At 35.3% G+C, this 23,548-nt stretch overlaps 2 protein-coding genes and 1 long non-coding RNA gene across 7 annotated transcripts in view; 2 read left to right on the top strand and 1 right to left on the bottom strand.

The window, feature by feature from the left end:
• The first annotated feature begins 560 nt into the window (after positions 1–560).
• LOC115420761 (uncharacterized) lies at positions 561–21,119 on the top strand. The gene is made up of 3 exons (XR_003935592.1): positions 561–581; positions 3,454–3,457; positions 21,039–21,119. It is a non-coding gene; the product is annotated as an uncharacterized LOC115420761 (long non-coding RNA).
• On the top strand, positions 3,973–7,568 carry LOC115420755 (C-C motif chemokine 3-like). Its single transcript, XM_030136257.1, has 3 exons — positions 3,973–4,347; positions 5,145–5,271; positions 7,321–7,568. The coding sequence occupies exons 1-3, from the start codon at positions 4,284–4,286 to the stop codon at positions 7,427–7,429; spliced, it is 300 nt and encodes a 99-aa protein (XP_029992117.1). The 5' UTR covers positions 3,973–4,283; the 3' UTR covers positions 7,430–7,568.
• LOC115420742 (septin-7-like) overlaps positions 13,082–23,548 on the bottom strand; it is a 52,826-nt gene continuing 42,359 nt past the window's right edge. For 2 of the 5 annotated variants that reach the window (XM_030136229.1, XM_030136230.1), the window contains exons 9-15: positions 22,254–22,265; positions 18,494–18,574; positions 16,035–16,086; positions 15,810–15,935; positions 14,710–14,845; positions 14,472–14,617; positions 13,082–13,568 (exon numbers count right to left, since the gene is read on the bottom strand). In XM_030136229.1, the coding sequence (XP_029992089.1) occupies positions 13,529–13,568; positions 14,472–14,617; positions 14,710–14,845; positions 15,810–15,935; positions 16,035–16,086; positions 18,494–18,574; positions 22,254–22,265 (593 nt within the window). In that variant the 3' untranslated portion in view covers positions 13,082–13,528. The remainder of the gene's footprint in view (positions 13,569–14,471; positions 14,618–14,709; positions 14,846–15,809; positions 15,936–16,034; positions 16,087–18,493; positions 18,575–22,253; positions 22,266–23,548) is intronic. The other 3 variants (XM_030136232.1, XM_030136233.1, XM_030136231.1) reach the window with 2 other exon arrangements.

Raw genomic sequence — 23,548 nt, 5'->3', positions numbered from 1 at the left:
AGAGCATAATTACCTAAGTCATATTTTTCTAACCTCACCAGCCAGGTGGTTTTCTCAGTGTATTCAATACTGAGAAAACAGTCTGGAATCGGGCTGATCACTGTGAAATATGCACGATCTATTCTATACCGACCAATTATAGGTCTGGGGGGGCGGGTGTTTCGCAATGCGTCATATGCACCGACTTATTTTGTCGCGAGTCAAAGTCAGTTTCAAGTCCATAAATCTCTTTCCAACTGTTGTTGGTTGTTTACTTGATTTAAAAATAAGGATTGAATTACAGATTATTATGTTTTGCACCTGCTTTTTATCTGTTTTTAATGTGTTTGGTTTCTGTTTTTATCTGCTGTATTTAAAGCAGTGTTTTTCAACCTTGGGGTTGGGACCCCACATGGGGTCACTTGGAATTCAGATAGGGTCGCCTGAAATTTCTAGTAATTGATAAAAAACTAAAAAAAAAAAACCTTACTAGTAAAAAATATATGGTGAGTTGAGACATCACAATACATAAAATACATGACAAACTGTGAAGCTGAAACTGAAGCATTGTGGTTCTGTTTATCTGTCAAATGTTCATTGTGGTCGGTTTCAGATGCTGCAGCTCTTTCATAATTCATAGTTTGAGTTCTTGTTTGTTCAGTATTAATTGTCAGTCTTGTAAATCCAAGCTGGACTGACTGTACATATCCTGACCAAGGAAAATAAAATTCTCATTTTGTGCAGTAATCTACACCTGGATTTACTGCCTCCGCTCATAATAATATACATTATATAGACTAAATTGTCAGCTAAAATTAATGTTTATTTGCAACATAGTACAGCAAACTATTACATGATCAAAAACAAATTAATTTCAGCAACAAAAAAAAAAGTCTCCATTTTGAATGTCTGGGGTCGCCAGAAATGTGTGATGTTAAAATGGGGTCACGAGCCAAAAAAGGTCGGACACCATTGATTGAGACACCACTGTCTTTGAGTTCCATGAAAAGTGCTATACAAATAAAACGTATTGTTATTATCACTATTATCAGATTACACCCTGTATTCTCAAGTTTCTCTGACAAAAGCAACAGCAATCACATCCATCTTAACTGTGATTGGTTTACTTGGTGCCTTTTAGTCCCGCCTTCATATTTGGATTCAAGCCCCGCGATTCCAGACGGATTTCTCATTAAGAAAGACGGATGGCTAACCAGGCTAATATTTTTCTGCCATATTGCGATATCTGTGTTACTTTACTCTCTGAACACTGCAGGGACCTCTCTGTGTGGAGTTTGCATGTTCTCCTCATGTTTGCGTGGGTTCTCTCTGGGTCCTCTGACTTCCTCCCACCATCCAAACACATGCACTGATTGGTTAATTGACTCTCTGCACAGCCCCACTACTTCCTGAATTTCAGGTGGGTCCTTTATTTGCTGTCTTTCATTATTGGACACACTGATTAATCCAGGTGTGCCTGCTACTTCTTCTTGTGACTACTGATTAATTAGGCACACCCGGATTAATCAGTGTGTCCATTAATGAAAGACAGGAAATAAAGGACCCACCTGAAGTTCAGGAAGTAGTGGGGCTGTGTATAGAGTCCATTGGTTCATCTAAAACCGCCCCTCGGTGTGAATGGTAGGCTACGTTCAGACTGCAGGCAAATGTCGCCCGAATCCGATTTTTTTTTGTCCATATGTGACCTGTATCCAAGGTTATTATCGTTAACGAAAACTAAAGAAATGACGAAAACTAGCGAAATGACAAAAACTAGAATTGAAAAAACATTTTTGTTAACTGAAATAAATAAAAACTACAATTAAAAGAAAAAAACGATATCTAACTGAAACTGTATTGTGTGTTTACAAAACTAACTAAAACGTATAAAAATGATGGATAAAATTCCCTTCATTTTCATCTTTGGCAATGTCAGATTGATATGAAATCGATTTATTTCGCTCTAGCAATTTTAGCTAGCGGCACCATACGACACTTCACGGTCCGTCACTTCTCGTCACTTGTGGTTTCCAGTCGTCTTCTGGTCCCCACTCTACCTGGAAACATGGAGACTAAAGCTGGGAGAAAGCAGCAGAGTCCTGTACAGGATTTATTTAAATACGACGGCAAAGAAGATAAAAGATACGACAAAACTAAAATTGATACTAAAACTAAGCATTTAGAAAAAAATGAAAACTAATAAAAAAACTAGCAAACCTGCTCTAAAAATGAATTAAAACTAACTTAATTAGAGAAAAAAAAGTCAAAACTAAATAAAACTAAACTATAATGAAAAATCCAAAACTATTAGAACCTTGCCTGTATCCGATCTGTTAAAGACCATTTGAACAGCACTAATCCGACCCAGGACACTTTCATATGTGGTCCCAAACCCGATACGTATCTGATATTTTAGGCAGAACAAATCAGTTACAGCGAACTGAAACAGGTCTTCTGATTTGTATCAGACAGCTATTGTTTGGTGAATGAGTATAAATGTATAGCACTTATTTTGTTTGTTTATTTATTTTTTATTGCATTGGGCTGTTGTATTATATGTCCCATTTGTGAGTGTGTGTTTGTGGGCATGAATGGTGTAAGATTAATGTAAATAATTTAAATTGTATTGTAATGGAGAGGAGACCCCAGGAAGAATAGCAATTGATGTTTCAGTTGCTAATGCTAATATTCTTATGCTGCGTTCCAGGTAACTTGTAACTTGTGTTTTTCCAACCTTCTACCAGTGAAAATGCACTGGAATGGCAGTCAAACCTGTGACTTCCCACCCGTGAACTCGTACTAGATCGATGTACTCCCAGTAACGAATTCTGACGTCACGTAGCAATGGCGCCCCCCCATGGATGCGGTGTTTATGCAAATTGTTTATTAAAACAAGGTATTGCTCTGACATTATTTATCTGCAAATGTTCTGTATAATCAGCAGCTACTCCAGCATTCGCTAGTTTTCAGTCCATTGAGTGCAAGAATAAATTAATATGAAATACGAATCTAAATATACAAATAACACAACATAAAAGGTAGAACAGTTTCTCTTGCCTTATGCGCCATTTTTACTCTTCTGTTTCCCTCAAATAAGCAAAGAGTGAACACCTTTGGGGATAGAAATGATTGTAAATGAGCATAACGTACTGTCCACCATGCTAGTTTGTTTACATCTAACTCCCACAGTTCCTTGCGCTTAGGCAGTTTGGCGTGACTTGCCTGGAACGTTACAAAGTCATGAGTCGTGGTTTGAAGTCGTGACTTACGGGCTCAAAAAACAGCCTGGAACGCAGCACAAATTAATGAAATGAAATATGTTGCAATGAGGCTTCAGTCTGAATGGCCAGGTCGCATTTATCCAGCCTTTACGTCACTGAAATGCGACAGGAGTGTTACTTCTGTAAACACAGTACATGCCTACAGGGTCACCTGTTCCATCAGGACCTCTTTTGCGCATGTGGGTTACTTCAGGGTTGTATTCAGTTCATACTCAAAACTGATAGAAGTCGCATTTAATGTGTAATATGAACATGCATACAAAAAATAACTAAACAAATTATGCATTAGTACCTGCGGTCTGAACGTAGCCTTAGAGTGATTGGTTGTTGGTCTCTATATGTCGACCCTGTGATGAACTGGCGACTCGTCCAGGGTGAACCCCGCCTTCGCCCATAAGTAGCTGGGATAGGCTCCAGGACCCCCCGACCCTGGTGAGGATAAAGCAGGTTCAGAAGATGAATGGATGGATGGATGAATGAATGAATGAATAGTTATGACCTGAAAAAAATAGGACATAGGAAATTATCATCATCCATCTGTCCGTCCACCCACCTACCATCCATCCATCCATCCATCCATCCATCCATCCATCCATCCATGTGGTTCAGTCATATCATTAGTTTTTATTCTTAATCTTTCATTTTTCTGATCTTCTACAGATGTAAAACATGTACAGTATTTCCATCCATCTAAACACCAACGTGTCATCAACCTCCTCTGACCTTTCCATTTCCTCTACATACAGACAGATGAACTGATAAAACTCTATTCTGACTCTTCCGTTTTCTGTGGTTCATACATTTGCATGTTCACAACCAGCTGGTGGACTGTCCCTTCCACTTCTTACCTCCAAACCTCGACAGCAGCGCTCTGGAAAGACGAGGAGGTGGAGGGGATTTTCTCTGACGTCGTCCTCATTTCAAATCCACCATGGACAGGATTTATACCTGGGACTCAGAGCTGGAGGACACAACAACACAAGAAGAAGAAGTAGAAGACCAGAACGTCCTCACTACAGCATCATGAAGTCCATCCTGTTGGTTCTGGGTTTACTACTGGTCTCCATCTGCTGCTGCAATGCCAGGCGTAAGTACTATCGCAATAAATTATGACAAATTAATTTTTTAAAAAATGGATAGGTAATAAGGGGGCAGTGAAGTGGTTTAAGAGTCATTTAGAAAATAATTTGTGAAGTAGGGTGAGGGACATGCTGTTGTTCATATATGGACATTGTATGTGGTATCCTCCAGGGATCAGTGTTGGGCCCAGAAGTATATTGATCATATTTCGTCACTTTTTTTTGTAACCTAAAACATCAAATACTCACTTTCTTGTTTTTTGTTTCCTGAAAAATCTGAAAAAAAATGTACGGAGGCAATTATTTTACGAAGGTGACAATCTATATAATAATAATAATAGCTTTATTTGTATAGCACCTTTAAAAACAAAGTTTACAAAGTGCTTTGACAGAGGGCACAACTGCAGGATACAAGAAGCAAGTAAAAACACTAAAACAGAAGCAACACAATAAGAGAGATGTGTACAACAAATGCAAAAATATGGCACTTCGAATAAATTAAGTGAATCAGAGTAAGGAGGGCAGGGATAATGTAACATGATGCTGTTAAATCAATGCAAAAAATGAAGAAATGCAATAAAACAACATCATGCATGAGAATATAAATTAATAATCACACAGGATAAAAATCAAATTTAAAAAATTAAAAATTAAAAAGGGACAGACACCACATAAAAGCAAGTCTATAAAAATGTGTTTAAAGAAGTGATTTAAAAAATATATGATTTATGTTTTATTATCTAATTATCTAAGTTACCTAAACTGGATACAGTTCAGTCATTCATTCCTTCATTCATCTTTGCAGCTAAAGCGGTGGGTTACAGTTCAATGCCTGTCGACTGCTGCTTCAGCTTCTCTTCACTCAGATTATCACTGAAACGGGTGAAGAGCATCAGCAGAACACACAGCGGCTGCGCCAAAGAGGGATTCATGTAAGTCCACAAATACTACTACTAATACTGCTACTACTACTACTACTACTACTAAAACTGGTACTAATACTACTAATACTTCTACTACTAAAACTGGTGCTAATACTACTACTACAGGGTGGGGAAGCAAAATTTACAATGAACGTTTAGTTGTTTTTTCTCAGCAGGCACTACGTAAATTGTTTTGAAACCAAACATATATTGATGTCATAATCATACCTAACACTATTATCCATACCTTTTCAGAAACTTTTGCCCATATGAGTAATCAGGAAAGCCAAAGTCAAAGAGTGTGTGATTTGCTGAATGCACTCGTCACACCAAAAGAGATTTTGCGATAAATCTGTCATTTCTGCGGTTCAGAACAGCATCGACAGTGAAGATCTTTTCATCTGATAAGATCGTTACAATGGAGGACTTTTTCTTGAACCATGTAATAATTTTCTTGCACCTTTCCAATCTCTTTTCCTGTTGTCAACAAGTGTTTTGGTGTTCTTGTGTAAGATTTTAACTTCAAATCATATTTTATTGCATTTCTAACGGTCTTGTTGTCTACCTCAAGCTCAATTGCCATTTTTCTCATGGATTTGGTTGGATCCTTTAGGATTTTGGATTTGAGAGCTTTAATAAAAGCTTTGGTACGTTTTTTGTTGCTTCCTCCACTTCCAGACTTTTTCGTAATAGTTTTGCTCATAGTCATTCTCTTCTTTCCATTATAAACAGTCTTTATGGACACTCCAACTGTTTTTGAAATCTCCTTTGGTGTGACGAGTGCATTCAGCAAATCACACACTCTTTGACGTTTGCTTTCCTGATTACTCATATGGGCAAAAGTTTCTGAAAAGGTATGGATAATAGTGTTAGGTATGATTATGACATCAATATATGTTTGGTTTCAAAACAATTGACGTAGTGCCTGCTGAGAAAAAACAACTAAATGTTCATTGTAAATTTTGCTTCCCCACCCTGTAAAACTGGTACTAATACTACTACTACTAAAACTACTACCAAAACTGGTACTAATACTACTAAAACTACTACCAAAACTGGTACTACTACTACTAATACTAGCACTACTACTAAAACTGGTACTACTACTACTACTACTACTACTACTAAAACTGGTACTACTACTACTACTAAAACTGGTACTAATACTACTAATACTAGTACTACTACTATTAAAACTGGTACTAATACTACTAATACTAGCACTACTACTAAAACTGGTACTACTACTACTACTACTACTACTACTACTACTACCACTAAAACTGGTACTACTACTACTACTACTACTACTACTAAAACTGGTACTAATACTAGTACTACTACTACTAAAACTGGTACTAATACTTGTACTACTACTAAAACTGGAACTAATACTACTAATACTACTAGTACTACTACTAAAACTGGTACTACAACTACTACTACTACAACTACTAAAACTGGTACTAATACAAGTACTACTACTACTAAAACTTGCACTAATACTACTAATACTAGTACTACTACTACTAAAACTGATATTAATACTACTAATACTAGTACTACTACTACTAAAACTGGTACTAATACTACTAATATGAGTACTACTACTACTAAGACTGGTACTAATACTACTAATACTAGTTGTAATACTACTGTACCTACTACTACCACTACTACTACTACCACTAATAGTACTACTACTGTTACTAATACTTGTATTACTACTTCAGCTACCACTACTGCTAGTACCAATGTGATGCTAACTAATGTAACTGATATGATGCTAACTGGTGGAACTGATGTGATGCTAATTGATGTAACTGACGTGATGTTAACTGATATACTGATATGATGCTAACTGATGTAACTGATGTGATGCTAACTGGCGTGATGCTAACTGATGTAACTTTTGTGATGCTAACTGATGTAACTGACGTGATCTGATATGATGCTAACTAATTTAACTGATGTGATTCTAATTGATGTAACTGATGTGATGCTAACTGATGTGATGCTAACTAGCATGATGCTAACTGATGTGCTGTGTTTGTCCAGAGTCCAGACGGTCAGGGGTCGACAGATCTGTTACAGTCAGACATTTCCATGGGCCGTTAGCGTCGACATGAAACTGAACAGCCCTGAAGGCAGCGGCCACCAGTCCTGAAAATGCATCATCAGCACATTAACAAGATGGTTATTTCACATCAGTACCTGTTTTTTGGCAGATATTCTTTATATTTTAATAAAGATCCCATACATGTCACATATAACCTGAATTTCCAGGAATAGTGACATATTTTCTAAAATGCAAATAAAATCTAAAATCTGTGACTTATATCTGTGTTTGATTGAACTTTCATTTACAACAATTCTACCTCTGTCTGTGGACTCTGTAGAAACTCTCTTAGTGGCTCTCTGGTGTTTTCAGACAGGGAGGGGTTAAATATGACTGATGGCTGTAATTACCCATAATTCCACTGCTCCACTGGCATCATTTCACCATGGTGGATGGAGGTTTATCTATTTTTAGTTTAATTCTTGTGATTAGGACTGAGTGGAAGGAGATATTGAACATTCTGCAGCTTTAAATCGTCAAAGTACGAGGAAAAAATGAACATTATGAGGCTGAGACACAGAAACACAGAGTTTGAACCTGGTTCTATTATTTATTTTATATTTATTCATTATTTGCCCAAGATCCTCCATTTTTATACATAGAGTTACTGTGTAAAAGTCAGATCTACCTTTATCTGGGTGGTTTTTCAGGGTTATGTATTCATACATATTTATTTTTTCTTAATTCTTTTTGCACACAGCCTTGACACAAACAGCACAAACAATTTGAAACATCTGACATGAGTTGAATCAAACCCAGTTGTTTTGTTCGTTGTTGTTTATTTTACAGATTTATATATATATATATATATATATATATATATATATATATATATATATATATACATATATGTATATGTATATATATATATATATATATATATATATATGTATATATAGTTCATTTTATTGATTATTTTATTATTTTGTTCAATTTGTTATTTCATTAATTTTGTGATTAATTTGTGAATTTTGTTTTTTTTTGGGGAGTATTTTGCTTATTCACTTGAACACTGCAATTTGTTGATTATTTTATAAATTTAGATTTTTTTCTGTTCATTTTTGCTTCTTGTTGATTATTTTTGTTCAGTTTGTTGATGGTATAAAATATTTTTAAAAATTAATGCTATAAATCTAGACCTTTTACACAGGACTGTATGTATGCATGTATGTATTTATTGTTATTAATAATAATAATAATAATAATAATAATAATAATAATAATAATAATAATAATAATAATAACAACGATGACGACGACGATAATAATAATAATATCAAATTTGAGCCTAAACCTTCTACAAACTGATGGAAAGACTTGTGACTGTGTTTCTCAGTTTGAAACTCTGTCCAACTTCCATCAGAACATCACTGATGTTTGTAAAACCTGTTGATCATCTGTGGACTCGTTTATCTCATGTCTGATCTGACCTCAGTTTGCAGATTCATGTTGCAGATGTGGAAGTGTCACTGATAACATCAAAACAGCATCTTCACATCTGCACCAACAGACACGAGCAGATCTGTGACCAACTGGAAACATCGACCCACTTTTACTGTAAACTTTTATCATATGACTCATTATACACGTTCAGAGGCTCTGTAGTTACCGTGGAAACACTGTCATCTTCTACAACATTGATTCACCAGTAAAACCCATGGAGTTGGATCAATGACAGTGGATGGACACACTGGGTTTATATGTAGGTTATTTATGAATTAAAATGAACAAAAACAAAAAAAAATTACAAAATAATGAATAATAAAAAAAAGCGAAATATTTGACTAAAATGAAAAAAAACAAACAAAAAAACAGAAACTGAACAAAATTGGAAAAAAAAATCACAATAGGCAATAAATGTAGAAAAATAAACTTAATGAGGATAAAATCAACAAAGAACAATAAAAAAAACAAGTAAATAAAAAAAAGTTTAAAAATGGACAAAATAAGTGCCATGATCAAAATATAGTTGTAGACACTTTTACGTTCAGTTAATGATAGATTTGACTGAAAGTCCCTTTTGTTTCAGTTTTCTGTTTTGATATAATAACCTTCGAATTTACTCTGAGCTTTAATGAACATCTACGTGATCAGTTAATTAAATATGGAAAAATACAAGATTTACACTGAAACATGTCAAATACAGAAGATAATATTAGAATAAATGGTCACTGAGAAAAGGTCAACTGTAGAGAAAAATGTATTTGGTAGTCGTCACAAAAACAGTTTTTAAATCTTTAAGGGTTAAATCAGTCTTCATGTTTTAAAGACGTACAATGATGCAAAATAAAAAAATAATGTATAATTCACCAGAAATACAGTAAAACTTAAACCTGTTTAGAAAATGTCAAAGAATATGATGGATTCATTAAACATGTGACTAAAAAAAGAAAATGGCCACAAAAAATGATAAATTAATGAAATGTAACTTAAGCGACAGTATCATCAGCATAAAAGGGTACTTTTTTTAATTAATGATTTGACTGAAAAAGTCAGTTTTTCTTAACTTTTTCTCTGTTTCAATATAATAACCTTTGAATTTACTGTGAGTTTTAATGAACATCTACATGATCAGTGAATTAAATATAGAAAAATGCAGGATTTACACTGAAAAATATTCAATAAGATAATAAATGGTAAGGAAAGTTAGATGTTTAGTGTGTTAATATGTAATATGACAGACTAAACATCAATATAAATGTTATGAATTTTTTTTTTTTACCTAACATGATTTTTGTGCCTTAATTAACTCCTAACTACTTGAGTAAACTACTTAACGTGGGTTTATTTCGGTCGTGAGCAGAATAACAGCTAACGTTACCTGTAAAATAAGGTTTCAGGTGAGACAGAAGGAAACAAACACGTTTGGTTAAAGCATAACCTTAACTTTAATATGAACCATGTACAGTTAGAGACCAGAAAACAGAAGAAAAGCAGAAAACTGTGGACATAGAAAAAAAGAAATATTACAAAAACAATCCACCTAAACTTATGTTACTTTAACTCGGAGTTACTGGAAACTCTGGCGACTTAAGGACCAAAGAATCACTTTAATTACCAGACATCGGATCGGTACCGGAGACACTGAACCCACCGGTACCGACCAGAAAAAACATGAACCCAAGTCAAATCATCATGAGTTCTGTTCTAAAGGTTAATCCTGGAACAGAGTAAAAGAACAAAAGCAGAACATAAAAGGCCACTGCGCCTCCAGTATGTACAGAATATACGCATGTCCGTCCAGAACCAACGCATACGGGTCATATTTAAGGTTCGTCCCTTTGACTGTAAACGCATCAGAAAGACAACAGGCAGTCAAACTCAAATAAAGGATTCATCTATGAGACGCTTTAAAAAACTACGGGATCCAAAGAGGCATTAGCCAACCAAATATATACCATAGTATCATCATCATCATTATATGAAAATAAAACATGACAACTCTGGGAAAGTTCTATTAAAACAGGGGTGTCAAACATAAGGCCCGTGGACTAAAACCAGGCCGCAAAAAAGTCCAATCTCTTTCATGAGGTGAACTAGTGAAATTGAAAAGTTACACTGAAAATATTAATGATCGATGATGTTAAAATTATTTTAGTTCAGGTTCCAGTCAGACCAATATAATTTAAAGTAAAATAATAATATAATAAATTAGAAATAATGACAATGACAAATATTTGTCTTTGTTCTACTATAAAAAAAGGAAAGTTACAAGACATCATTTACATTTATAAACTATCCTTTCACAAAAAATATGAATAACCTGAAATAAGAGAAAGTAGTGCAATTTTAATATAATTTTGTTCAAGTTTCTCAAGTTTTTGTGATTTTTTTGTGAATGTTTTGTTCTTGTTGTTGCGTAACTTCATCATATTTGTTGAATTTTTGTTTATTTCTGTTCGTTTTGTTTATATTCCTCTAATTTTTGTACAAGTTTTCCTCGTGTTGTTCTTTATTTTGTTCATATGTTTTTTTTCTGTTAAGCTTGTGTTATAATGTGTATAATGTGTGATAATTTCTCAAAATCATTAAATATTTAGTGTATTTGTAGATCCACTGTGATCTGTAAGTTGTGATGCACGTGTAAATGATAAACAGGCAGAATGTTGGTAAAATTACACTTTTTTTCTTAAGAAATTTCAGGTTATTCATGTTATTCACATTTTCATAATGTAATTTAATTTTCTGGACTGTAAAACAAAGAAAAACATTTGCATTTGTCAATATTTCTGTTGTTCTGTTATTATTTTACTTCAGATCATATTGATCTGTATGTGGAACCTGAACTAAAATGGTTTTAACGTCATTGATTGTTAATATCTTGTGTCATTTTTCATTTCACTAATCCGTCCCATGGACCGAATCACACCCTTTGATGTCTGTTTTTGGTCCACGGGCCGTATGTTTGACACCCCTGTATTAAAGGTATGAAGACACCACTTCCTGAATCCGCCGCTCGCTTTGGAAGCATTTACAGAATAAAACAAGAGTTTATGGCTGATGAGGTTTCGTTTTACGGGTCCGCGGTGAAGGACAGGCCAAAGGTCAAAAGTCAAAGGAGAAGACGCCGTTCAGGGTCAAAGACAACACCACGAGAGTAAACACTGTTATCGGAACCTGCAACAATGGACACACAGATCAGGCTTTTATTTTATTAGTATTTTTTTGCATAATGTCTTATATTAAAACTGGAAACACACACACACACTCACACACAGGAATGACGGTATCGTGGCTGCTCTTACATGTGGGTTTTCTGTCGTTTCGGGTTCACGGCGGTTTCTACATGATCACCATCACCTGCTTCTACACAACACACACCTGCTTCTACACAACACACACCTGCTTCGACACAACACACACCTGCTTCTATCACAGCCTGGACTCGCAACAGATTCAACATACGGAGTTTAAAATTTCAGTTTTAGTGTTAAATTTAATCGTACAGTAATTCAGGGGGACATATTTTACTGAAAGCGGAGTGGGGAGTTAGCTTAGCTCGTAGCATCATTAACTTTTATTTATCTTTATTTTATACTAGAAGAACAGGAGGTAGATGGATGTTACTGGACTTTGATGTTTTTACCAGTTAGCATTCAAACTAACGTGATGCTAACAAGTCTTAACCTTCTGGTATCTGGGTGAGTGTATTATGCACACTTTACACTTCCTCTTATTAAAGGCCATATTATTGTTCCTACATTCCTACACTAACACCATTCTACCAAGTGAGTATAAAATGCACACCGACATATTTTAGCATTTAACATTTGATCTAGCACAAAAAATAATAATGTATATTATCCAATGTTGGTGTAAATCATTGACATATGCCAGGATGAAAAAATAAAAAAAATAACTTACACAATTTATATGAAGAATATTGGGAAAAAAAGTGGTATTTTTTGAAATATGGTTTGTTTACATTACAAACATGACATTTAAAGGGGTAAATATATGACAGTTATTGAGTATTTAGTAGTTTTGTTAATGCTAGGTCAAATGTTAAATGCTAAAATGTGTCAATGTGTATTTTTTACTGTGTTTTAATTTCGTGAATAATAACAGATGATTTTGGAATTTTGCACGTTTTATCATCTTTTCTTCTTGTGTATGAAAATAAATATACATACAGCGTCGCCGATGATCCAAACTGGGATTCACACAGTTGAATTACAGTTAAATCTGTTTCTAGTGTCGTCAGCTCTTTCCGTTTCCTTTCATCCCCATCTTTAGTCGAACGTACGCGCGTCTTCCTTCGTTTAAGCGTTAAAGTGTTTACGCAACAACAGCATCGACCTGCAGAAAAATGGAACATACGAGTATGAACACGGGTCTGAACGGTCCCTGGGTTCAAGAGCAAATATAGGAAAATAGAATTATAACAAACACATGCATTCCCAAGGTCAAAGGTCAACATCGACGCCCTGCAGAGACGGTGGTGAGGGAGGCGGAGTGTGTAGTTTTGTGTGGTTGTGTTTGTTGACGGCGTCCAGGTTTTTCAGAATAAACCCGAGGAATGGAATGGTTTACATCTGTCTTCAGTATTTATGTGTTGAAGGGCCACAGTTCAGGGGCAGAGGTCAGGGGTCAATGAGGGCTCAGGGCATAATGACGTGGTGTAAAACTGATAGAGCAGGTGAGGCTCTAAAAGATCTTCCCTTTCTTCTTGTTCTTTTCCATCGTCCTGTGAGAGAAACAGAAAACAGAAAAATTAAACCACTTATTAAAAACCATTCAGTAAAAACCATTTTTATCTGTGACTGAATTAAATCGTGTACAAGACTTAAAAACAAGAGTCCCTTCATTCATTTATATTAATTAGAAACTAAGCAATCTGTATGACAGATATTGTCTACTCATGGTTGCCATGGTAACACTTATAGCTTCTGGAAGTCCCGCTCCTTCCATTTAAGCCCAATGGAAACTTATTTATATATAGAAGAATGATTTACAGTCAATTCACGGGTCATTTTATGACGTCATTCACGCAAATATTTTACATTATGATGAGAAAATATGTACAAAAATATGTAAATGTAAGAACACAGAAAACCACCAAAATGACTTTTTTGTCAAAATTTTGGTAATTTTTGTGCATGTTTTGTTCATGTTACAGTTTATTTTATTCATATTTGTTGATTCTTTAAAAATATTTGTTTATTTCTGTTAACTCTACAGTAGCCCTGATGTGTGACTCACTTCATTTCTGTGGTTCGTTTTTGGTCCTTTCGGGTTCTGCGGTTTGTTCTTAGTTCTGTTTGGTTATTTTCGGTTCTGTTTGGTTGGTTGTTTTCAGGTTCTGTGGTTTGTTCTTGGTTCTGTTTGGGGTTTGTTTTTAGTTCTGTTTGGTTCCTTTTGAGTTCTGTTTGGTTGGTTGTTTTCAGGTTCTGTGGTTTGTTTTTGTTTGTTTCTCTGTTTGGGTTTTTTTTGGTTCTGTTTGGTTTGTATTTTGGTTCTTTCGGGTTCCGTTTGGCTGGTTTCAGGTTCTGTGGTTTGTTTTTGGGTTCTCTTTGGTTGGCATTTCTGTTCTTTTGAGTTCTGTTTGGTTTATTTTTGGTTCTGTGGGGTTCTGCGGTCGGGTACTGACTTGGAGGCGTCCAGTTTCTGCTGCTCCAGGATCCTCTGCTGCGCCTCCCAGTTGACCTTCTCCTCCTCGAACACCCTCCTCTTCTCCTCCAGTTCTTTGTACTGAGCCTCCAGGTTCCTCTTCATCTGCTCGTGGCGTCGTTCCAGCTGAGGGGGCGGAGCCAGAGCAAGTGTTACTCAGTCAGATACAGATACAGAGACAAACGCAGATGTTTGACCCGCGGTCCTAAAACACTGACCTCAGCCTCCGAATCCTTCAGTTTCTGCTTCTTCTCCTTCACCTTCATTTCAAACACCTGCTCCATCTCCGCCTCCATCTTCTTCATCTTCATCACGTGGTCCCTTCGTTCCTCCTCCATCTGGGCCAGAGGACTCCTGGAAACCACCAGAAGGTTCACATCAGCGTTAGTCAAGTCCTCAAACTGTGGAAAGTACCAACAAGTCTGTACAAATGTGAATGACAGGGACAAATACTGAACATTTCACAGTCTGGTCAAAACTACTGCTGCAGGCGGCGACAAGGGGTCCAATTACAAACACTTACATGGACAGTGAATTAATACAGGAAAATATAGGATTTACACAGAAAAATGAAGGGTTTACTATAATAATAGTTATAGATTTAGGAAAGATTCAGTGACAACAAGCGGTGAACAAAACACCAAAATAATCAACAAAACGAATTTTTAACAATCTACAAAATGAGTAAAAATGAGCAAAACAAACAAAATAATATACAGAATGAACAAAATAATCAACGAAATGAGTAAAAATGAACAAAATAATAAACAGGTCAAACAAAATAATTAACATAATGAACAAAATAATAAAAAAATGAACAAAAAAATAAATAAAATGAGTGAAAATGAACAAAATAAAGCAAACAAAACAAACAAAAACAAATTCTACAAAAATGAAAAACATGACAAAATAATATACAAAATGAACAATATAATGAACAAACTGAACAAAATACTCCACAAAATTTGTAAAAATGAAAAAAATGAAGAAACTGAGCAAAATACTAAAAAAAAAGAGTACAAATGAACAAAATAATGAACAAATTGAACAGAAATTAACATAATAAACAAAATATACAAAATGAACAATATAATGAACAAACTGAACAAAATACTCACAAAATGAGTAAAAATGAACAAAATTATGAACAAATTGAACAGAAATGAACAAAATAATATACAAAATGAACAATATAATGAACAAAATGAGTAAAAATGAACAAAATAATAAACAAATCAAACAAAATAATCAACAAAATGAATAAAATTTAACACAATAATCCGTCCAGTCCCAGTTCGTCCCCTCTCCATTGACCTACTTTGTCAGCTGACCCTTGGTCTTGGATGCGTCCACTCCGTTACAGGTGACCGCCGCCAGTTTCTTACTGCGATAGTTTTCATAGTGGACGTTGTTGGTAACGTCCTTCAGATCCTGCATGTGGGTCCTGAGGACGAATGGGCGGAGTTTTTACATCGTGTAGAACAAATACGACACTGTGGTTGGATATGAAACATGATGGGAAAGGACACGCCCCCTGACTCACCTGATGAGCATGTTACGGAGAACGGTGAAGTCGCAGTGTTCGCCGTTTTCCACTGAAACACGACGAACAAAGACAAGACACACAGACAGGAATTAATGCAGTTACACAGATTTAGAAGCATCACAGTTTTATCTGAACGAAACAGAAACAGATAAAGTTAACGATGTGTCCAGTCCCATCAGAAACAGGTTACTATGGTTACTATGGTTACTATGGCTACTATGGTATTAAAGCACAGGATATTTACAGGATATAAAGAAGTACAATCAAAAAAACAATCATATTAAAATGGGAATTATTCACATTAAATCCACTTAGAACAGGAGGGAAAACAGAACATGTGTTAACGAAAAGACAAAAGACGCCAGGCCGTGATCGTATAGGACGGTTTGGATTAAAACACCTGGAAAAAATGGAAAAAAAAAAAAAAAAAGGTTTCAGATCAGTCGGACTCGTCTATCACTTCCTGTTTTAATACTTTAGTTCTATTGTGACTTATATCATTATAGTAGCTGTGTTTCCAGAAATAGTAAATGAATAAAAGGTGAATGAAATGAATAAAATAATCAACAAAATATTTAAAAATTAGTGAAATAATAAATAAACTGAACAAAAATGAACAAAATAACAAACAAAATGAAAAAAATGAACAAAACTCTCAAAAAAATGTATAAAATAATCAACAAAATGGGTAGAAATTAACAAAATATTGAACAAAATAAAAACAAAATGAACAAAATTATGAATTAATTGAACAAAATGAACAAATTTCTCAAAAAATGAATAAAATAATCAATAAAATGAGTAAAAATGATACAATATAATAAAATGAACAAAACTGATATTGAATTGAATTTCATCATGACCGTTCAGGCTGAGATCACACTAAAAACATCAGACATGAATCAGATTTATGATAATTTTTGAACGTGTCCTGGGTCTGATTTGTTCTGTTCCGTCTGTTTTTCTTCCAGTGTAAACAGAGCCGATAAAGGCCTTTAACTGTTGGATAAAGACGTGCACACACTGCTAAATTCAACTTTAAGGAACGTCCACATTAGACATTCAGGTTCAGTGGTTGGGTTTGGAGGCAGACAAACACGTGTCCTTTAGTTCTAAGTCACTAGTGGATCTCAGAATTAGAACCCGATTAGAACATGGTCTGACCCTCATACGAACCCACATGAACTCAGGTTGGACCTAAATCCTCCTGTGTCCACATGTCCAAAACCTCAGACCTTCTTCCTGTTTCTGCTGTGCTTTGCAGTGTTGCATCTTGGGTACTGAAGTTTTTACGTGGAAAAAATTTGAACCATGGAAAAAAACACTGAAGTTAACTTTCTAGTATCCAGGTGAGTGTATTATGATCACTTTGCACTTCATGTTACAAAAGGTCATATTATTTTTCACAATTTATATTACGTCAGAATTAAAAAATGTTAAAAAATGTTAAAATAACTAATCCAATTCTTATGTAGTATATTGAAAAAAAATTTGCCTCCCCCCATTAAAAAGTATTGTCTGTTTACATTACAAACATGACATTTAAAGGGTTAAAACAACCATGTCCATGCATGTCTTTATTTTTCACAATTTGTTTTAGGTCCGAATTTTTATTTTTTTTTTCAAAATTCTGATCCATCCACTAAAATCCAAACACTGTTAAATTCCTACACTAACACCCTTCTATCAAGTGAATACAAAATGCACACTGACACATTTTAACAATTGACCTAGCACAAAAAAATAACAATGTATATTAACCAATGTTGGTGTTAATCATTGGCATAATGCCAGGATGAAAAAATAAGTAATACACTTTATATGTAGAATATTGGGAAAAAAATGTTTTTTACATCAAAAAATATGATTTGTTTACATTACAAACATGAGATTTAAAGGATTAAAAATATGACAGTGACTGAGTATTTTTGTTTATGGTTTAAGTTGATGAAATACTAAGACATTTTTTAAATTAAAATAATAATAATTGGTAAAAAAAAAAACCCGAACATACATTACAAACAAACTGACTGAATTTAAAGTGATGTTACTACTGTTCTGTTCATATTAAACACTGTATGTGATCAGGAAGGACATCTATGGATGAAACACCAGTGGGTTAAGAAACACAACAAATGACAATGTGTGAAAAGGCCCTAAACCCTCCTATCAGATCACAGCCTCGTACTGTCGGACCCACAGACGTCTGTTAGAACAACAACAGTTCTGTCGACACACGTTTGTCAGTTCGATGGTTGTGAGTTTGAATCTGAACACAAAGACACGGTTACAGGATCAGACGGGATTCTGGAAAAGGACCACAGGCCGCTGAAGGTGTACGTGGTGGTGGGCGGTCTCTGGCCTGGTCTTCATCAAAAACGCTGCTCCTGATTGGTTAGCCTCCACCCCACTGGCTGTCAATCATCATCAGGGAGCGAATAAGGAGGAGACCTTACCATTGATGAAACTTAAGCAGTTCCTCCCTTTGGCCGTCCAGGCCAGCCACTGACCTCCTGTCTCTTCTAGAAGAGGGAGCTCTGACGGAGGGGAGGGGTACGGGTTTTCAGTTACTGTCTGAACCCAAGGGGGGTGGGGGGGTGGGGCTAAATCTGGGTCTGGACCTGGACTTGGCCCATCTTTGGCCCAGATTTGGCCCGACTCAACAGCATAACCTGCATGTGTCCAAGCTGACTGGAGTTCCAGAGGAGGAGGGGGGTGGGGGGTGTTATATGAGGGTCTATGCATGACCAGCTGGGGGCGCAAGTCTCACTGAGGGGATAAGTTGTGGAACTAAAAGGGGTCAAAGGTCATGGGAGGGAAAAAAGTAGGTTGAACTTAAAGTGTGCAGACTGTGTTGGTTGAGGATTCGGCAGAAAAGACCTGATGCATTTCTGAGGTTTGAGTCCGTGTTGGTTCAGGTTTGGGTTTTTTTGGTCATTGGGTCAATTTCTTTGCGAGTCCATCAGGTGTTTTCATCGACTGAGCATCTGAAGAAGCCTGGCCTTCATGAACATGCATAAGCATGAGCTAACATGTGGCTAAACTGAGTCTTAACATTCAAATCCAAGTAGATAATGACACAAAGCCATGTGTTACTGCGATGACTAATGAGCACAAACGCTAACGGATCATCGACCGGCTGAAGCGATGCGTTAGGAGGCCCATCCCGGTCTTTGATCCAGTGATCCAGATCAGTGTCACCCTGAGCCAACACAAACGGTTCAACTCTGACCGAGCTGAAGCATGTGCTGAAGCAGGGAAACCATCGGAGCAAAGAAGGGGAGCCCAGCGTTAGAGGAGGACTAAACAGCCTCTAGTTGATCCATGACTATTTACAGCATCAGACCTGGGACCAATCAGCTCACAGCACGTGAAGGTCATTGACCTGGTTTATCACAAACTGGGTCTCATCTTTACTCTGACCTTCAACTGTATGTCTGAAAACCCCCAAAACCATCTCAATGCACACCTTAACAATGACTTTACATTATACACGTCATAATTAACCCTCCGGTATATGAGTGAGCATATTATGCACACTTTACACTTCATGTTATTAAAGGTCAGAATATTTTTTATAATTTTTTTTAGGTCAGAATTAAAACGTTTTTGCATGATTTTAAAATTCTGACCCATCCACTAAAATCATCACATTGTAAACACTGTTAAATTCCTACACTAACATCCTTCAACCAAGTGAAAACAAAATGCACACTGGCACATTTTAGCATTTAACATTTGACCTAGAATAAAAAATAATAATGTTTATTAACCAATGTTGGTGTTAATCATTAACACATGACAGGAATTTAAAAAAAAAAATACTAATACAATTTTTATGGAGAAAATTTGAAAAAAAAAAGAAGAATTTTGTGTGTTTCTACATCAAAAAATATGGTTTGTTTACATTACAAACATGGCATTTAAAGGGTTAAAAATATGTAAGTTATTGCACATTTGTATTTTTGTTTATGGCTCAAGTTGATGAAATATAAAAAAATATATGAAAAAGTTAAAAACAAACTGTATGAAAAACATTGTGACATTAATACGCCACTGTGCAGATTAGGTGCTTTTGGTGTTTTCGGAGAGGCCTCTGTGGGCGAATACCGGAGGGTTAATCGATCGTAATAGTAATAACAGTAAAATACTACACATTTATTAGACCCAGTTTGGATAAACCAGTTAAATCAGCCTCTTCAAGATCGGTTTGACCTGATTTCATGATAGAATTGTCCATGTGTCTCTGGTGGATCCCTGATACGTTAGCGTCATGCTAACACCTGCTACACTAACATCAGGAAACGCAGATATAATAAATACTTTTTAGGTTTACTTTTTAGAGTCTGTGTGTAAAGATCATGTTTTATATTAGAAATGAACAGGTGACTTTAAGGATAATGTCTGCACTATTTACTATGTTTCTCTACTTAAGAAAATCTTGGAAAAGTAAGTTGTTGTCGGTAATGAAAACCTCCAAAATGGACGCCAAAGATGGAACAACTGTAGCATCAGTTCATTTATTTTACATGAGCACGACAGGTTTAACCTTTAAGGAGGGGAGAGATCTTACATCATGAATATCATCTGAAGGAGTCTGAAATGAGCAGGAAATAAAACAACTGTAATTATAATAAAAAAAACATATTAGTGCACCTTTAATCAGACCTTCATCCATGTGACTTTCTCATTCCTTCTGACCAAACATGTATCTGCGTCTTTGCAGATATTTGTTTAAAGGGGCCATATTTATCTAAAGCCACTTTTATTAGTCTGTGGTTCATTTATTTGTGTATTTGGACCCTAATAGTTCATAAAGTTTGAATTTGAACCCTCCAGGTACTGCAAAGCTATCTTTATATTCATTTGAGTAAAAATCGTGTAAACTTCTACAACCTGTTTTAATTCCTGCTTAATTTGTTACGTTTTATAACTAGTTACATCACGACATTTGCACATATAAGGTCAAGACTTCAGACGAACATTTCTCAGAGTACGGAGAAACGGGACAGAGCGGCACCGTCAACGACCTGGAGGGGGCGGGGCATGAAGCGGCTCATGTGCATTTAAAGGGCCAGCGCTCCAAACCACCTTTCTGGTGTCATTACTCAGAAATAGGGTTGAAGATGGACCTGTGGAGTTGAATGAATGAAGAATTCAGACCCAAGCAGAGCATTTACAGTTTATGTCGACCACAGGGAAATGTTTGAAAATGTATGATTCAATTTAACAAAGCTAAATATAACCCCTTTAAAGGCCCAGTGTTAATATGGTGGTTGGAACACTACTGCCCCCTGCTGTTGAGTTTTGATTCTGAAAACATTGAGCCCGTTTACATTTACAACAATAATCCAATAACTGTTATTAATCAGATAATTATAATAAGATGTGATGCGTTTACAAGCACTTCAGAAATATGATAATCCATAAACCCTGGTTTAAGTTCATTATTGGATTTATTTTATACGTAGTGACGGTAGGATCAGACTTCCTATTATTGTCTTCAGCTCATGTCACCTTTCTATGATTTTTTTTTTTTTTTGCACCAGTGCAGATGCAAAAGAACTAAATAAATCAGATTAACAGTATACATGCATGAAGACATGATTTCTCATAATCACATTAGTGCTGTTATCTGAGCTTTAGTGTGAATGTGAATGCAAGTGTCATCAATTTGTAAACCTATATGTGAAAATACATTAATATAAACATATGAATGATGGGGCCTAAGACGGTGCCCTGAGGTATCCTATTCACAATATTAACAGGCTCATGGATTAAATGTAACGACGTGTCACTGTTTTTAGACACTAATCCTAATTATAGTCCAGATACGTATTAACACTGACGCTGAAGAACCAATAAATCACTCTATTTGATGGTACTGTGGTTGTTTGGCTGTAAAAACACAATCTACGACTGTTTTTGTATATCTTAGCTTTAGGCTAATTTGCCAGAGGGAAACCCATGGACAATATGGACATATGTGGGAAGGATTTTCCATGCTGAAATAAACCGGTGAAATATTTCTCCAAATGTTTTCAGTGTTTGTTTGTTTAGCCCAAGTCTGATCAGAGCATTGGTTTGACCATCAGCCTAATGATGAGACAGCACAGCAACAGAAAAGTGGTGGAGGAGGGGGGGTTGAAGGATGGGAGGGGGCACTCTGGGGAAGAAAATGAGGTTTGAAATAAAGTCAAAGATGGTTTCATTTACCAAAAATGCCCTCTGTCAGTCATGGAAAAGAATAGACAAAGAAAAAAAGGAACAAAAAAAGAGAGAAAAAAAGAATGAAAAAAGTGACAGACTGATCAGCGGTCAACCACATCAACGGTCAAACACCAAATATTCAACAAATACAGGACAGTATGTCTCAGAGGATTCACAACCAATGAACAAACCAGTAAAAACAGAACGATGACGAGACCAGGAACGATCAGGTTCCACATTCAGACCAATATGAACCAAAACAGAACAGGAAATAAAAACAGAATAAACCCCAAACAATGACAAATACAAACTTATCTACGTTTTAGAATGAAAAAGTTACAATTACAAAAAATTACATGATGAAAATGTTCATATCTACAAACTATCCTTTAAATAAATGTGAATAACATGAACAACCTGAAATTTCTTAAGAAAAATAAGTGCATTTTTACCAATATTTTGCCTCAGTTTATCATTTCCAGATGTACATTTTAACTTATAGATCACAGTGGATCTACAAATACACAGAACATTTGATAACAGACAGAATATTGGTACAATTACACTGATTTATATGAAGACATTTCAGGTTGTTCATGTTTTGGTCAATGTGTGTTCATTTTGTTGACTACCTTATTCTTTTGCGTTAATTTTTAATAATTTTGTTGGTTAATTTTTGTTCTTTTTTGTTGCTAATCATGTTTTTTTTTTACTCAATATACATTTTGGTCATTTTTTCTTAATTTTTCCCCAATGTTGTTCATTTTGTTGACTATCATATTCTTTTACAATCATTTTTAATCACTTTGTTGGTTCAGTTTTGTTCGCATTTTGTTAATTTTGTTGCCAGTCATGTTCTTTTTATTATTACTTTTTAATTTATTGTACATTTTGGTCATTTGTTGTTCATTTGTCCCCCAACTTTGTTCATTTTGTTAACTGTCACATTCTTTTACAGTCATTTCGTTGGTTAATCTGGTCACTATTTGTTCATTTTTATTCATTTTTTGGTCTTTTAATTGTTCTGCTGCCTTAGACACTGGACTGGTTAACATCCAGTTGTTCTTTAGACATTTCAGGTTGTTCATATTTGTTTTGTTTATTCCAATTTTTTTTAAAAGATAGTTTGTAAATATAAACATTTCCATACTTTAATTCCATTTATTTCCACTCTAGAACATAGAAACATTTGTATTTGACATTATTTATATGTTATTCTGTTATTATTTTACTGGTTCTGATCCACTTTAGATCATATTGGTCTGAATGTGGAACCTGAACTAACATGAGTTTAACAATAA

Source organism: Sphaeramia orbicularis, chromosome 6 (assembly GCF_902148855.1).
Source record: "Sphaeramia orbicularis chromosome 6, fSphaOr1.1, whole genome shotgun sequence".
NCBI lineage: Eukaryota > Metazoa > Chordata > Actinopteri > Kurtiformes > Apogonidae > Sphaeramia > Sphaeramia orbicularis.
Note: the sequence above shows the minus strand (reverse complement) of the source record. Positions and strands in the feature narration are given on the sequence as shown.

Bases quoted from the DNA above. Each gene is read 5' to 3' on its own strand.
- LOC115420755 (XM_030136257.1), top strand. From the start codon at position 4,284: ATGAAGTCCATCCTGTTGGTTCTGGGTTTACTACTGGTCTCCATCTGC. The intron at 4,348-5,144 runs GTAAGTACTATC...TCATCTTTGCAG, and splicing joins CTGCTGCTGCAATGCCAGGC to CTAAAGCGGTGGGTTACAGT. The intron at 5,272-7,320 runs GTAAGTCCACAA...GTGTTTGTCCAG, and splicing joins TGCGCCAAAGAGGGATTCAT to AGTCCAGACGGTCAGGGGTC.